This window comes from Ctenopharyngodon idella, chromosome 16 (assembly GCF_019924925.1).
Source record: "Ctenopharyngodon idella isolate HZGC_01 chromosome 16, HZGC01, whole genome shotgun sequence".
Lineage (NCBI taxonomy): Eukaryota > Metazoa > Chordata > Actinopteri > Cypriniformes > Xenocyprididae > Ctenopharyngodon > Ctenopharyngodon idella.
The window spans coordinates 21,858,403-21,871,584 of NC_067235.1; the positions used below are offsets into that span (position 1 = coordinate 21,858,403).

Here is a 13,182-nt window from a genome sequence, read left to right on the forward strand (position 1 = left end):
CAAAAATATATCAGCCTACATCTCCACAACCATTAAATTAATCAAAAATTGTAACTTCTTGAATTCTATACTTTTGCATACCTAAATTTGTGAGTCTCAGAGGTGGTCTAGGACAAGTTTAAAAAAATATTTAAAAAAATATATAGAGTAATACTGGAATGCAGAAATACTACACAAAAAAACTGTCATGATACTTGAGACAGCATGTTAGAAAAAATAAATAAATGGAACAATTGTTGGGCTGCAGCTGCTTCTGAGCTGCTGTCAGGATATATGAGAATATGCTGTCTTTAGGATTATTTATGCTTGCAGTTGAACACATAAGTGTTTGTTTTATTATTCATACAACAACAGCAAATACGTTTTTATAGAAATTATAATATTTAGCTATTTATAACATAGTATCATGATAAAAGACTGATAAAATTGACTATTCATTTTCAATGGACATCAGTACAAAAATATGTTTTAGGTCTATAAAAGTTAAATAAACATTTAATGATCCATAGGCATTTCACAGTCTATGTAGTAGGCCTACATTAATTATACAAAACTATCCTGTGTTAGTACACCATAGTTATACTGAACTAGATCTTTTCATTTTTTTTATGGAAACTGATATAAAAGATTAGTCTTAAAAGATTTCTTATCAATATCACAGCCTTCATCTTTCAGCTGAAATGAATTAAATGTATATTGATTTAATTACATTGATTCTCTTTAATTTTATTTAGCTGTTTTTTTTTTTTTTTTACTGTTTACACGACACAGTTTTCAACTAAAAACGGAAAAACTTTTATACTTTTTGATCGTTCATTTACACGACAACGGCGTTTTGGTGGCCTGAAAATGCTAACTTTTGAAAACGGGTTTCAAAGTGGAAGTTTTTGAAAACGATACCGTTATCATCTCCATGTAACTAAACTGTGAAAACGGTGACGGCATGCACATGCGTATTGCATGTTTAGTCTATCTACCTAATTTTTCAACATGGAAATAAGGCGAGTGCTCTGTAAAAGAATGCGTGTAAGCTATGCGCAGGCGCAAAGTCTTCATTTATATGTGACATCGCCAACTACTTGTCTGGCATGTGTAATACAGCGTTTTTAGTCATTTTCGCAGATCCGTGTGAACGGGGATAGTTTTGATAATGTTGTCATCTGTACAAAGAAAAAACTTTTCCGTTTTTAGTAGCTACATCGTTGTCGTGTAAACGTACCCTAGTTAGGAGCAGTGAGTGATTTTCTCTTTTTCTTATGTTGTTTGATTAACTAAAAAAATACGTAAAGAACCTTCATGGTCCTGTAAAAATAGTTATGTAATAGTGTTATATGTTATAATTGATCCAAGTGTATTGTGTTAGTTCTCATTTCTTTTATATTTCCCGATTGTAAAAGAGACTATTTTCAAATATAGGCCTATTAGAAGATCAGAAAAACTGCAGGTTTGAAATTTGCATTACATTCATGGTTATTGTATTTATGAGGTTTACAATAATAAACGCAATTTATTTTCCAACATAACGTAGATTCAAATGAAACATGCAGTCACGATCTGAATATCTGGCAACCCCTTTAACAGACGGGAACTTTCACTGTGACTGCTAGAGGGCGGAGCATCGGTGCAGGGGCTCAAGCACTCCGGAAACATTTGTAATTCGTTGTTAATAAACTAATTCCATTTATTTAAATTCTACTGCATTCATTCAAGCTCAGCACTGATATGTTATTATAATAAAAAAATATAATTGTCTTAAATCGTAAGTTTATCAAAACTACAAACTACAGTGCAAAAAAACCTGGCTGGCGATTAGTTTTTAATCTGAAAAAGCCAGGTATTTTTTATTGCACTTTTAAACTTCAGCAGTCTAATAGTAGGTCTAATGATCTACAAATTGTTAAATAATTCTTCTACATGCTGCTCACGCACAACCATAGATGGCGGTATTGTATTAGATTGAGTTTACTTCGGAGGCGAATCTATTCTGTCCTGAACATCGTTGAACTTTAACACGGTTTCTGTTCAAGTACAGCAGTGAGACAGATTGACATCAAGGGTAATGTGTACGCATGCATTTAAATTACATTGTTCTTATACTTTCTAGTCCACGTTCAGTGATGCGAATATGCTTGTTTATTACAGATGTCCAGTCCCAGAAAAGTGGTCGAGCTGTTTTATGATGTTGTTTCTCCTTATTCCTGGCTGGCATTTGAGGTACGTAATGTTTTTCGATCTTAGTATAGTTCTTTGAAACTATACTGCTTAATATGCTTTCATGTTTGTATTGATTGTGTTTATTAAGGTGCTGTGTCGCTATAGAAATGTTTGGAACATCGAACTCAAATTTAAACCAGCATATTTAGGGGGAGTCATGCATGGCTCAGGTAATAAGAGTGAAAATGACATGTATATGTATATATAAACATGTATAGAGTATTTTTATTACAAATTTAAGATAGTGTAATGTCTGAAGAACGACAGATAAGGGAGGCTTCAACTGCAACACAAGCGCGCCAGACTAACACTCTAGTTTCTTCTCTTCCGCGGTTATTAACTTTCTGCACTAACCCTTTAACAAAATAAAACAGCCATTTCAAAACAGTTATAAAGATTCAGTATGTTTGTAGAAACGTCTGGGTACTAAGTGAATAAATCCAGGAGGCTTTAGGCCTCAGTCACTATGACCCATACTATGTGCAGTTCTGTAGTAAACAATTAGAGTACAAACTTGCACCTCTCCTGGACATGGACAATAATAATAAGCTGTTCTTTTGTTTTACATGGCCTTCAATATGTTGTCTTGATAACTGTTTCTTTTTAAAAACAGACCACTATTAAAAAGAAACCATAAATGATAGGAAATTAATTGGAGCATGTGAAGGAGGATGGTTGGGGGGGACGGGAGACAACAAATCTCAGATTTGTTGTCTCCATCAAGAAAATTTAAGTTTTGGCATCTGGAACTCCGTGACTTGAGTACTTTTTGCAAAGAGGAGAAGACTTTTTCCACAACACATCACATTAACCTTCATACTGTCATGAGACTGTTACGTCACCCACCTGTGACCATTTGGCCAAATTTGTTGCAACCTGAAAACCGTTAAAAACAACAAGATTCAGTTAGAGAAAATGTTTTTATATAGTTTTAAAAATGCATTATTATAGATAGTTGTTGCGATGTTGAATGTTGATGGACTAACAAAATTTGAGTATAAAGAAATGTTCAAAAACTTTGGGATAACTTATGCAAAAAAACCTACTTGTCCATGGTTAATTTCAGTCACATTTGGCATTTCATAAAATCTCACGCATGTACTCTGCTGTTAGTACTAGACATCGTAGAGCTACATTTTACTTGCATATTTCACAAATAAATCTTCATTGTCATTGGAGCAGTCAATATGGACCCACTTTAAATAGGCTTGACAATTTCACAAAACCTAATTGAAATACCAAAACTGATAAGATTTTTATGGTGCGTTTACTGAAGACACGTCATTCTTTACTGAAGCGGCTTAAATACAAGAAAGGGGTTAATGATTAATGGCCATTTCAAACAGTTCAGTTATCTCTTATGTAATTATATATTCACCCTAAATAATGTAAATGCATTAAATATGAATCAGGCCTTCCTGGAAGCAATAGTCATGTAACAGCTAATAGAACATACATTTATCAACTGTATGTGACATTGTGCTTTTATAGATAATACATTATCAAGTTTCTTTTATTTCTAGGTAACCGGCCCCCTGGAGTGGTCCCGAATAAGTTTCTTTACATGAACCAAGATCTGAAGCGGCTGTCTGAGTACTTTGTGATCCCTTTGTCTCCACCTTCAAACCCTTTTGAGGCAATGTTTGAGAAAGGTATTTAAACTGCTGTTTCTATTTACAATGACACTTATGACCACACGCACAATGTGGATTTCATTCTCTCATATAGAAAAAAAAGAATGTTGGACTATTTTTGTTTACTTAAGGATTTTTTTTTTACCATCTAAAAAGGATAATTTTGTGTTTTTAGGTTAATCACTTTCTGTCACAGTCTCTTTTATTTTGTCTCGTCCTCCATCTTTCCATGTAGGCTCTTTGAATGCGATGCGTTTTGTGACAGCTGTAGCAGAGAAGGACAAAGAGGAACACGTGCTGGTGGAGAGGGTATCAAGAGAGCTCTGGAAAAGAATCTGGAGCACTGATCAGGACATTACCCAGCCTGCCTCATTCACTGAGGTATCATATATCCAAGATTAGCGCTTTTAAAAGTCAGCATGAACGGAAGTTGGAATAGAATTTTCTTCCCAATTGTTACGTATATCCGAGTGACGCGCATTGATTTTGACCTTCGGGAATTGATTGGATTGTAGGAAGTTGGGCGTTGCCAACTAGGAGGCAGATCTGAATGCCAGTTTTCAGTCAGTTGTGGAGGATATTTAGTCCCACCCTCCGCCGAGACGCACATCATGAAGAGAACAGATGCCGTTTCGAGGAGGAGGGGAGATTAACGTTTTGATTATAGATTAAAGGGATAGTTCACCCAAAAATGAAAATTCTGTCATCATTTACTCATCCTCAAGTTGTTCCAATTCTGTATAAATGTCTTTGTTCTGCTGAACACAAAGGAAGATATTGTGAAGAAAGTTTGTAACCAGGCCGTTTTGGGGCACCATTGACTTCAATAGTAGGAAAAAAAATACTATGGAAGTCAGTGGTGTCCCAGAACTGTTCAGTTTCCCACATTCTTCAAAATATCTTCTTTTGTGTTCAACGGAACAAAGAAATTTATACAGGTTTGGAACAACCTGAGGGTCAGTAAATGATGACAGAATTTTCATTTTTGGGTGAACTATCCCTTTAAGAGTACACATGAATTAAAAAAAATAATGATGTGCATGGATAAATCATTTATAATAAACACTGCAACATTCTGTAAAAATAGGATGTCAATTATGATTTCATGGTGACTTTAAATGAAGAAATTTCAGATGCAGAACTTATAAAATCGTTAATTAGAAAAAAATGACATGTCAATCTTCTATTATTACTTCATAAAACTATATACATGAAAACATTTCTTGATATCATCCATTGTACTTCACTACTGTACTAAAACAGACTTTGACTTCAGTGTGTTCACTAATGTCTTTCTGTTTTGCACAGGCAGGATTAAAGGCAGGTCTCTCAACCAATGAGGTGGAGGAAATTCTAAACCTTGCCAAATCTCAACCAATCAAAGACAAGCTGAAGAGTGTCACACAGGAAGCACTGGATTATCAAGTTGGTGCTGTTTAATTGCTTCTTTGCACCCTTTGTTTTTCTAACCAAAATGTTCCTTACAGTGATATTCCCTTCCATTTTTGCAGTGCTTTGGTTTTCCGTGCATTGTGTGTCACATGAACGGAAAGGCTGAGGTCTTCTTTGGTTCTGACAGATTTGAGCTCATGGCTCATTGCATTGGTAACTTTGTATTTCTTCTTTTTTTATTAGATAGACTAATGGTTATATTTATCATACCCAGTTTACTTGATGGTTTATTGCACTTTATCATGTTTTAAACCATAAATTCCTAAGTAACCTAGGGATATTTCAATCTTATATACTGTTCGTTGTCCAATCATTTTCTTTCTTTTTGTGTTCCAGGGGAGAAGTGGGTGGGGCCTCAGCCTGTCAAACCCACAGCCAAAATGTGATCACTGCTCCTTTATACTTTGTAAAGTTCAACAACTTCTAAATAAATAATTAAATTTGGGTATTCAACAGCAAACATAAACACACAAAATAACAGAGGCAAAAAACAAGTCATGGAGACAGAAATAAAAAGATTTATGTCTATATGCTTACCAAGGCTGCATTTATTTGATCAAAAATACAGTAAAAACAGTAATATTATGAAATGTTATTACAATTTAAAATAAATGTTTTCTATTTTAATATATTTTAAATGTTAATTTAGTGATGGCAAAGCTGAATTTCAGGTAATATTAGGGTAATAATGGGTATATCATAATATCCAACACTGTTGCTTCTCACTCCAGTCTAGTAGGTGGCAGAAATGCACTATAAACTAGTCTGGGAACCGCGATTAAACAGAATCAGAAGAAGAAACAGGAGAAGCGGACAAAAATAAGGGTAAGTTGAGGGCATGCATGTAAATAACATTGTATCTGTTTTCAACTGTGAACGCTGTAACCAAATGCAGCTGGTAAAAAAGTAGCAGCACACCAGGTTCTCACTCTTTTATGAACATCAGATTTAAAAACCTTCAAGGACATATTCAAGGACACCTTCCAATTTCATATCAAGCACTCAGATTCTAGTATATGTGTAATCCCAGTTTAATATATCAAGCATAATATGTAATATGTGAACAGCTTTTTTTTTTTTAAAGCTCAATATCTTAGTCTTAATGCTTACAATTGGTCAAATTTTCAGGTCAACTGTAGTGACAGAATCAGGCCACATATATTTGCAAAAAATAAAGTATTACAAACAATAAAGCTGTATTTAACTGCAAAAACTATCAAGAATGATCCTTTTTGCTGCAGCAGATTTTTAGCAATTCTTTAATACCTCTCTTTCTTTGCAGTAAGTATTTATACATATTTATGCAATATTCTTTTGAATCTGCGCAAGTGTGTCTAACCAAGCTTCACTTCATTGCGTTTCACGGTTTTACTGAATTTAAAACTGCACACTAGCATAGAACTCTATTTTTGCCATATAAATCCATGACAGAAATAGTACAAGCAGCATGCTAGTATGCGATTCCAATTTTAGCCAAGGGGACGGGTCGGAGCGTATCAACCTGGAATTTGCATCAGCTCAGTACGCATACCAATACAGTACATTAAGTCATATCAAAAGTTATTGCAATCAAGTTGAGTGCAATGAGTGGAAATATGCATTGCTTAAAATTATTGTATATAACTAACAAGGAAAGAGAAATACTTCATCTGTTTAAGTACTTTCCCCAAGATTTTGTACTGTTATAGATAAATATGATATCTGCAAGTTGAAGAAAGAGAATGTACACTTTTTCTTTTTTCTCAGCTTAGAATGTTTTCAAGTTCATCTATCTGAAAAAGATGCATTTTTCTTATTTCTGTTCAACTGTATTTTGATATGTAAGTGATGTTTTGTTAATTGATTATAATTTGATTAGTAATAAAAAACAGTTGAAGTCATGGCTGAATGGAGATATAAAGTTTTTTTTTTTTTTTCAACAGGGGGATACAGAGTCACAAAGCAGATAAATCCACATATACATATTCCACAGTTTCACACTTTTTCTTTACATCATTTGACAATTCCACCACCACATCTATCGATTCAATTGGGGACTAAAAAACATGCAGTGTTATTTCCACAGAGACCACCATACTTCTCTTTTAAGTCTTGCAGGGATCCTGAAGGATTGTAGTTGTCTTTAAATGGATGATGCAGGAATTCTGCTTGACAAAATGAAAATTCTATGGGTACATTCCTGCAGGAGTCCTGTAGGTTGATCCACATACTTGTCCTGCAAGATTGCATAATGTTATATTTATTATTATTTATTATATACAAGTAAGACTTCAGTATTAACTTATGCTTTTTAGCAATTGAAAAAAACTGTAAATGGGCTGAAAAAAGAAGTCAAGAAGAGAATCAGGAACTAAAGGGCCTGAACTTAAAATTGCAAAAAGGTAGCATATTTAAACACATGATTCTAGAACTTTTCATGTGAAAAGTCTTTTTAATATTTAGAAATTATTAACAGATTTGAACTAAAATTCTTTAAAAAAAAAAACCTGCTCATTTTTATCATCACTTTGTCTCCTGCTTCAGCATGGATGAATCTAGTTTTTTTCTGGTGACTGAGGCTGGGTCAGGTATAAAACATCGATATCTAACAATATATTTAAAAAATAAAATAATATTTTTCCAAATTGAAGTACAAACACACATACAAACACATATAGTTATGCTCAACTGTACAAGCCATATAAAAAACAAACAAACAAAAAACAACTCATTAACTAGTTCACATTTCTTTGACAATAAAGTGGTACAGGTGGTACAGAAAAGTTATATTTTAATTAAAAGTATACAAGTTGGAATTACAAGTTCTACGAGGACATGAACGCTTTTTACAAGTTAGAATTACAGTAATTACGCTAATTACAGTAATTACGACATGACGTTAGGGGTGTGCGATATAACGATTTTTGATCGTGGACGATTAAAATGTCTCCACGATCTGCTTATGAAGAAATATCGTAGTATCGAGCTACAGTGCTTTCTATCAGTTGCCGTTCCAGCGCCTCCGTCTCAGCATACTGTTCAACGTGACGTACATTCACGACACACTTTAACGCAGCGGTAGAGAGTAATATTCGCGGGACACTTCAATCCACAAAAGTTCATTATTTCATGTGTTAAACTTTTATTTCGCGTGCTTATGCGCTGTTCTGACATGCGTTTTTCAGAGCGCGTTCACGCGAAGCGCACAGGCACTAAAAGCCTGTCAAACAGCGCCTGATTACTAAGTTATCTTTAGAGTCCGATTGCTCTTATACTGTCAAATACGCACAAAGTTTACATAAACACAGTTAGTTATGTCTAAAGTGAAAGTAAACATTTGAGAGAAAATTGGATGCGTGGCTGTATATTAGATATACGTGCAGGTCTTTAAAGTGACAGAGCAGCCTAATATTAACCATGCGGTCGCTTGTCCTTAAAGGGATAGTTCAATGTAATGTTGTTTCAAAACTGTATTAATTTCTTGTGTAGAACACAAAATAAAATATTTTGGAGAATATGGGTTAGCCGGACAGTTGCTGGTCTCTACTGACTTCCATGGTAGGAAAAACAGTCACTGTGGACCAGCAACTGTCTGGTCACATTCTTCAAAATAACTTTTTGCTCTTGACTGAGAACTTTAATACATTAGCTTTATTAAGAATCAATGTATAATTTATACAGTGAAGTCTAGTGTTATATTTTTATATTTGTTCATTTAATTTTTTACTTGAATGCTACTGTTAAATACATCTACTGTAGCTAAAAAAATAAATCATTTTATTAATTTCATTTGTATAATGTGTAGCCTATGTTTTTCTTCTTTTTTAATAACAAAGATAAAATTAATAACAAATAATAAATAACGGATAAAAAATAATGACAAAGATTTTTATCTTCACCACTTTGGCCTAAATGTCTGCCATTTTTAATTTTATTGTATATTTTGTTATTTTGTAAGGCTTTGTTTTTAAAATAGGGAAATTAGTTTGGCTGTAATGCTCAGTCACTTGCAAAATAGTAAAAACAACATGAAGAATTGTGATAAAAATCATGAATTGTGATTTTCCTGAAAAAAATCGTGATATGATATTTTTGCCATATCGCCCACCCCTACATGACGTGAACACACCTATACTATACAGAACATACTTCTTTAATGGTAAAGGCCTCAGCTACAACTACTGTTTGAGGGTGGGTCAAAGTTGTTTTTCGTGTGCATGTGGGCAGGGTTGGGCAAAAATACATCAAAATGTATTTTAAAATAAAATACCAAATACCTTAATTTTAAATGTATAAAAATAAACTACAAAATACAGCAGCCACACCATGTATCAAAATAAACTACTGTATTTTTGTATTTTAAAAATACTAAAAAATACTTTTACAAGGGAGCATGAAATTTCTTTGCAAACCTTCCATTAATTGGTCTATTTGATCTATCCCTTCACCATGACACTGACTCAGTTGATTAAGTAAACAATGTTTGATAGCAACAGCTTTTCTCTGCCCGAGTCGTGCAATAAATCTAACATATGCAACTAGTTAAAGGCACAAATATGTAGGATTTTTAGATTAAAATATCCAAAAATCACTAGAACAATGTTATATATTTTGTTGACTTGTTACTTTCATTATCCCAAATGTTTCCAAGAATGTTTAAATCCAGAGAAATAAGCAATTTTAACCAGGATACAGCCCATGTCCATGTGTCGCCTATCAATGACATCATTACCCTCGATTTCCGTTTTTATTTTGTCGAAACCATGGAAACATCAAAGACACTTTAGTACTGTATATTATGTGTTTTATTAGACAGGGGAGCAACTGTTTGGATACATTCATCGACAGAAAACTCATCATGTTATATAGGCTTAACACATTAAGGGCCAGATTTACTAAATGGGGCAAATTAGCGCGAGAGCACAATTCCACAAATGCGTCGATGGGAGTGGCAAGTTTTGTGCGTGATCTACTGCTGACACACAAATTAAAGAGCACAGACACAGTCAAATCATTTACATAATGACTAACGCAATCTACCAAGAGCAGTGCAAATTAGCGTTGGGTCGCAAATAAACAGAGTTGATGCCTGATGCTCTCATCAGGTGCGGGTCGACACAGGCGTCAGTCCACGCCTTTTCAGCGCTAATTTTACACTGCGTGTCTTTAGTAAATCCCGATAGTAGTTTTTTAACGCCAAAAGAGGGTTTGCGCTGGCACAAGGTGTTAGTAAATCTGGCCCTAAGTCTTTTTGTTACTTATCAAAATGGTTTCCGTCATTTTTATAAATTCTGCTATTTTTTTGTCTTGTGGACTTCATGTAAACAACTGTTATGTGAAACAGTTTATTAAAGACAGTACTAAATAAAAAACATGCAATTTTCATGATCCTTCTTATTTTGTTAAAATGATTAACATTTTTGCAGATTCTGCAAGGGGTATGTAAACTTTTGAGCTCAACTGTATCAGAAAACAAGAACAAAAACACAAACAAACAAACAAAAAAGAAACCAAACAAAAAATGCTTCTTAGTATTTTCCATTGATATTCAATACCACCTCTTTTCTTAGTCTTCTATTAACACCTTTCCAACTTCTATTAACACCTTTCCACACCACGTTGAAAGGACCACAAATTCCATCAAAAACTGTATATTTATCCCTTAAAATATAAGTTATCTTTTCTATTGACCTATTTGTTACTATTTCTTTTAGCCAACGTCCTATACTTAGAGCACAAATACTTTTCCAGTTTAAAGAAACAAGCGGCTGGTTTAGTTTGTTTCTAGCATACGTTTAGCTTTTGACTACTGCCGATTGTATTTACACTTCAAAATTCATAAAAGTTATTACTTTCCACAATAATCCAAAAGCCAATGGAAAAATCCTATTAGGTTTTCGTGGAAGGAACCAGGGTGACGCTAACTCTATTGCTGACGACTCGTTTCGGAGACAGTAACTTTATTTGTCAAGCACTTTGATCTTTAAAACTTTGCAGACCTTTTATATTCACAAACAGGTATAACACGCTACATGAAAGGTCATATTCAAAAAAGCATAATGAGGCACTTTAAAATATCTAGATTTCTGCATTAATTACTTATAATTATATATATAAATGTAGTCTGATCTTAATTTAACTCACAATTAGACAAACAATTGCACTTTTCACATTTTTATTGAGTACAATGAGTGATCATTCACAGTTCAGGGTGGGAAAAATAAGTGATCCCTTGAATCTAGTGTAGCAAAACCTCCACCAAATGTTTTCTGTAGTTGCTTATTTAACTCCCGACCAATTTTGGACCATCCCTCCCCAAAAAACTCAGTTTATAAATATTTCTGTGTTGTCTTGATGGCACAGTCCTCTTTATGTTATTCATTATACACCCAAGTCTTCATAGCTTTTTTCAGCTTTGAGCATCTCTGTAATGTGTTTTAATGTCCCGTGGAAGCTTCTGGGACCAGGTTTCACACTAACAAATCTTTTCTTGAGAAGACAGGGCACCTGTGTGACCCACATTTCCAATCTAATCTCTTTAATTAATTCCATTTAGCTTTTGGAAAAGTTGTAACACGGAAGTTCACTTTTCCAATAGTAAAGTCAGAGTGCGTTTGTCTATAATTGTGAATAAGATGAATAGCAGACCACATTTTATGAGAAATCAATGCAGAAATCCAGATCTTTTCAAAGAGTACACAAACTTATTCTTGCCACTGTAGATGATTATGAAGGAATATGGAGATATGTGTTTTTTTTTAAATATTTTTCAAGCGATCTTTTGTATTTTTATGTAGGCTACTTTTCATTTTTGTTTTTATGGATATGCCTTTTCAGGTTTCTGCGGCTGGTGATGTGCACTGAGACATCCAGCACTGTGACCCCAATAATCCCTTCTATTAACAAATTAATTTCAGTAGCACACGAATAACCCCAAAAGCTCAGATTAATCTTTCCGCAAGCAATATTACAAGCGTGATAAATAACCGCAGCGATACACACTTATGAAAAATAAAGGCTCCAAAAGGGAGTTTTCACAGTGATGCGAAGAACCATGTTTGGAATGGATCCCCAAAGAACTTTTAAGTCAAAAGTTCTTAAAATAACCATTTTTTCTTAATGTGCAAAACTTCTTTAAAAAATGTAAAAGTAGTGTACTATGTACATCTACTGTGTAACATGTTGCGTTGACCAAAATGTTCCGTCATTAATAATGGGGGATATACTGTATCAAAATGGTTTCCGTCATTTTTTGACAGATAACAAATAGCCTAATGAATTTCCCGTTTGAAAGTTTCCCGTTAACACTAGCAATTTGAATTAGAAGTGGAAAAGAGGAGAATATTGCTAGATAAACCGTGAAAAAGACGTGAGTAAGGATTTAAGGGAGAAGATCAAAAGATTCAGGTGAATTATTCATGGGATATTGAAGACCAGACCACAGTGCGCAGTGCCTGTTGTCTTTTTTTATATTATTACAGCGGAAAAGAAAAAAGAAATAATCAGGAGTAGCAGAACACAGAAAATGACTCTTACCATAGACATTAGGCTAAGGTGACCATCTGTCCTCTTTTTCGGCCCTTAAAAAAGTGCCTGTCCGTGATTTCTAAGAGAGCCTAAAATGTCCAGGATTTGGCAAGTGCTAGTCTCTACGATCCTCATACTGTCTATGAATGGATAGTTTCATTGCTTTAACCGTTCTCTGTAGAATCCCGCCTTCTCGCACGACACGATTGGTCGGTTATGTACAATGGCTGCACGCTATTGGTCAAGGTTCTTTTCAATCATTACCCTCAATCTAATGCTGAATTTGCCCAGCATTCCTTCACACACCGGGAGCATGAGCTGTGTGGTGTTGTGTTGAGGACAGGTTGCATCTATAATGCCCAATCGAAAATGTAAA

At 34.3% G+C, this 13,182-nt stretch overlaps 1 protein-coding gene and 1 long non-coding RNA gene across 2 annotated transcripts; one reads left to right on the forward strand and one right to left on the reverse strand.

Annotated features, from left to right (window-relative positions):
• The first annotated feature begins 1,140 nt into the window (after positions 1–1,140).
• On the forward strand, positions 1,141–5,828 carry gstk1 (glutathione S-transferase kappa 1). The gene is made up of 8 exons (XM_051866064.1): positions 1,141–2,056; positions 2,143–2,214; positions 2,303–2,384; positions 3,738–3,866; positions 4,084–4,229; positions 5,157–5,273; positions 5,360–5,453; positions 5,637–5,828. The coding sequence occupies exons 2-8, from the start codon at positions 2,143–2,145 to the stop codon at positions 5,684–5,686; spliced, it is 690 nt and encodes a 229-aa protein (XP_051722024.1). The 5' UTR covers positions 1,141–2,056; the 3' UTR covers positions 5,687–5,828.
• Positions 5,829–7,184: 1,356 nt separating this feature from the next.
• On the reverse strand, positions 7,185–13,006 carry LOC127497544 (uncharacterized). Its single transcript, XR_007925577.1, has 2 exons — positions 12,816–13,006; positions 7,185–7,515 (listed from the first exon to the last, which is right to left on the reverse strand). It is a non-coding gene; the product is annotated as an uncharacterized LOC127497544 (long non-coding RNA).
• Positions 13,007–13,182: the final 176 nt, after the last annotated feature.

Excerpts from the sequence above, each read along its gene's own strand:
- gstk1 (XM_051866064.1), top strand. The coding sequence starts at position 2,143 with ATGTCCAGTCCCAGAAAAGTGGTCGAGCTGTTTTATGATGTTGTTTCT. Across the intron at positions 2,215-2,302 it reads ATTCCTGGCTGGCATTTGAG|GTGCTGTGTCGCTATAGAAA; the intron begins GTACGTAATGTT and ends GTGTTTATTAAG. Across the intron at positions 5,454-5,636 it reads GCTCATGGCTCATTGCATTG|GGGAGAAGTGGGTGGGGCCT; the intron begins GTAACTTTGTAT and ends TTTGTGTTCCAG.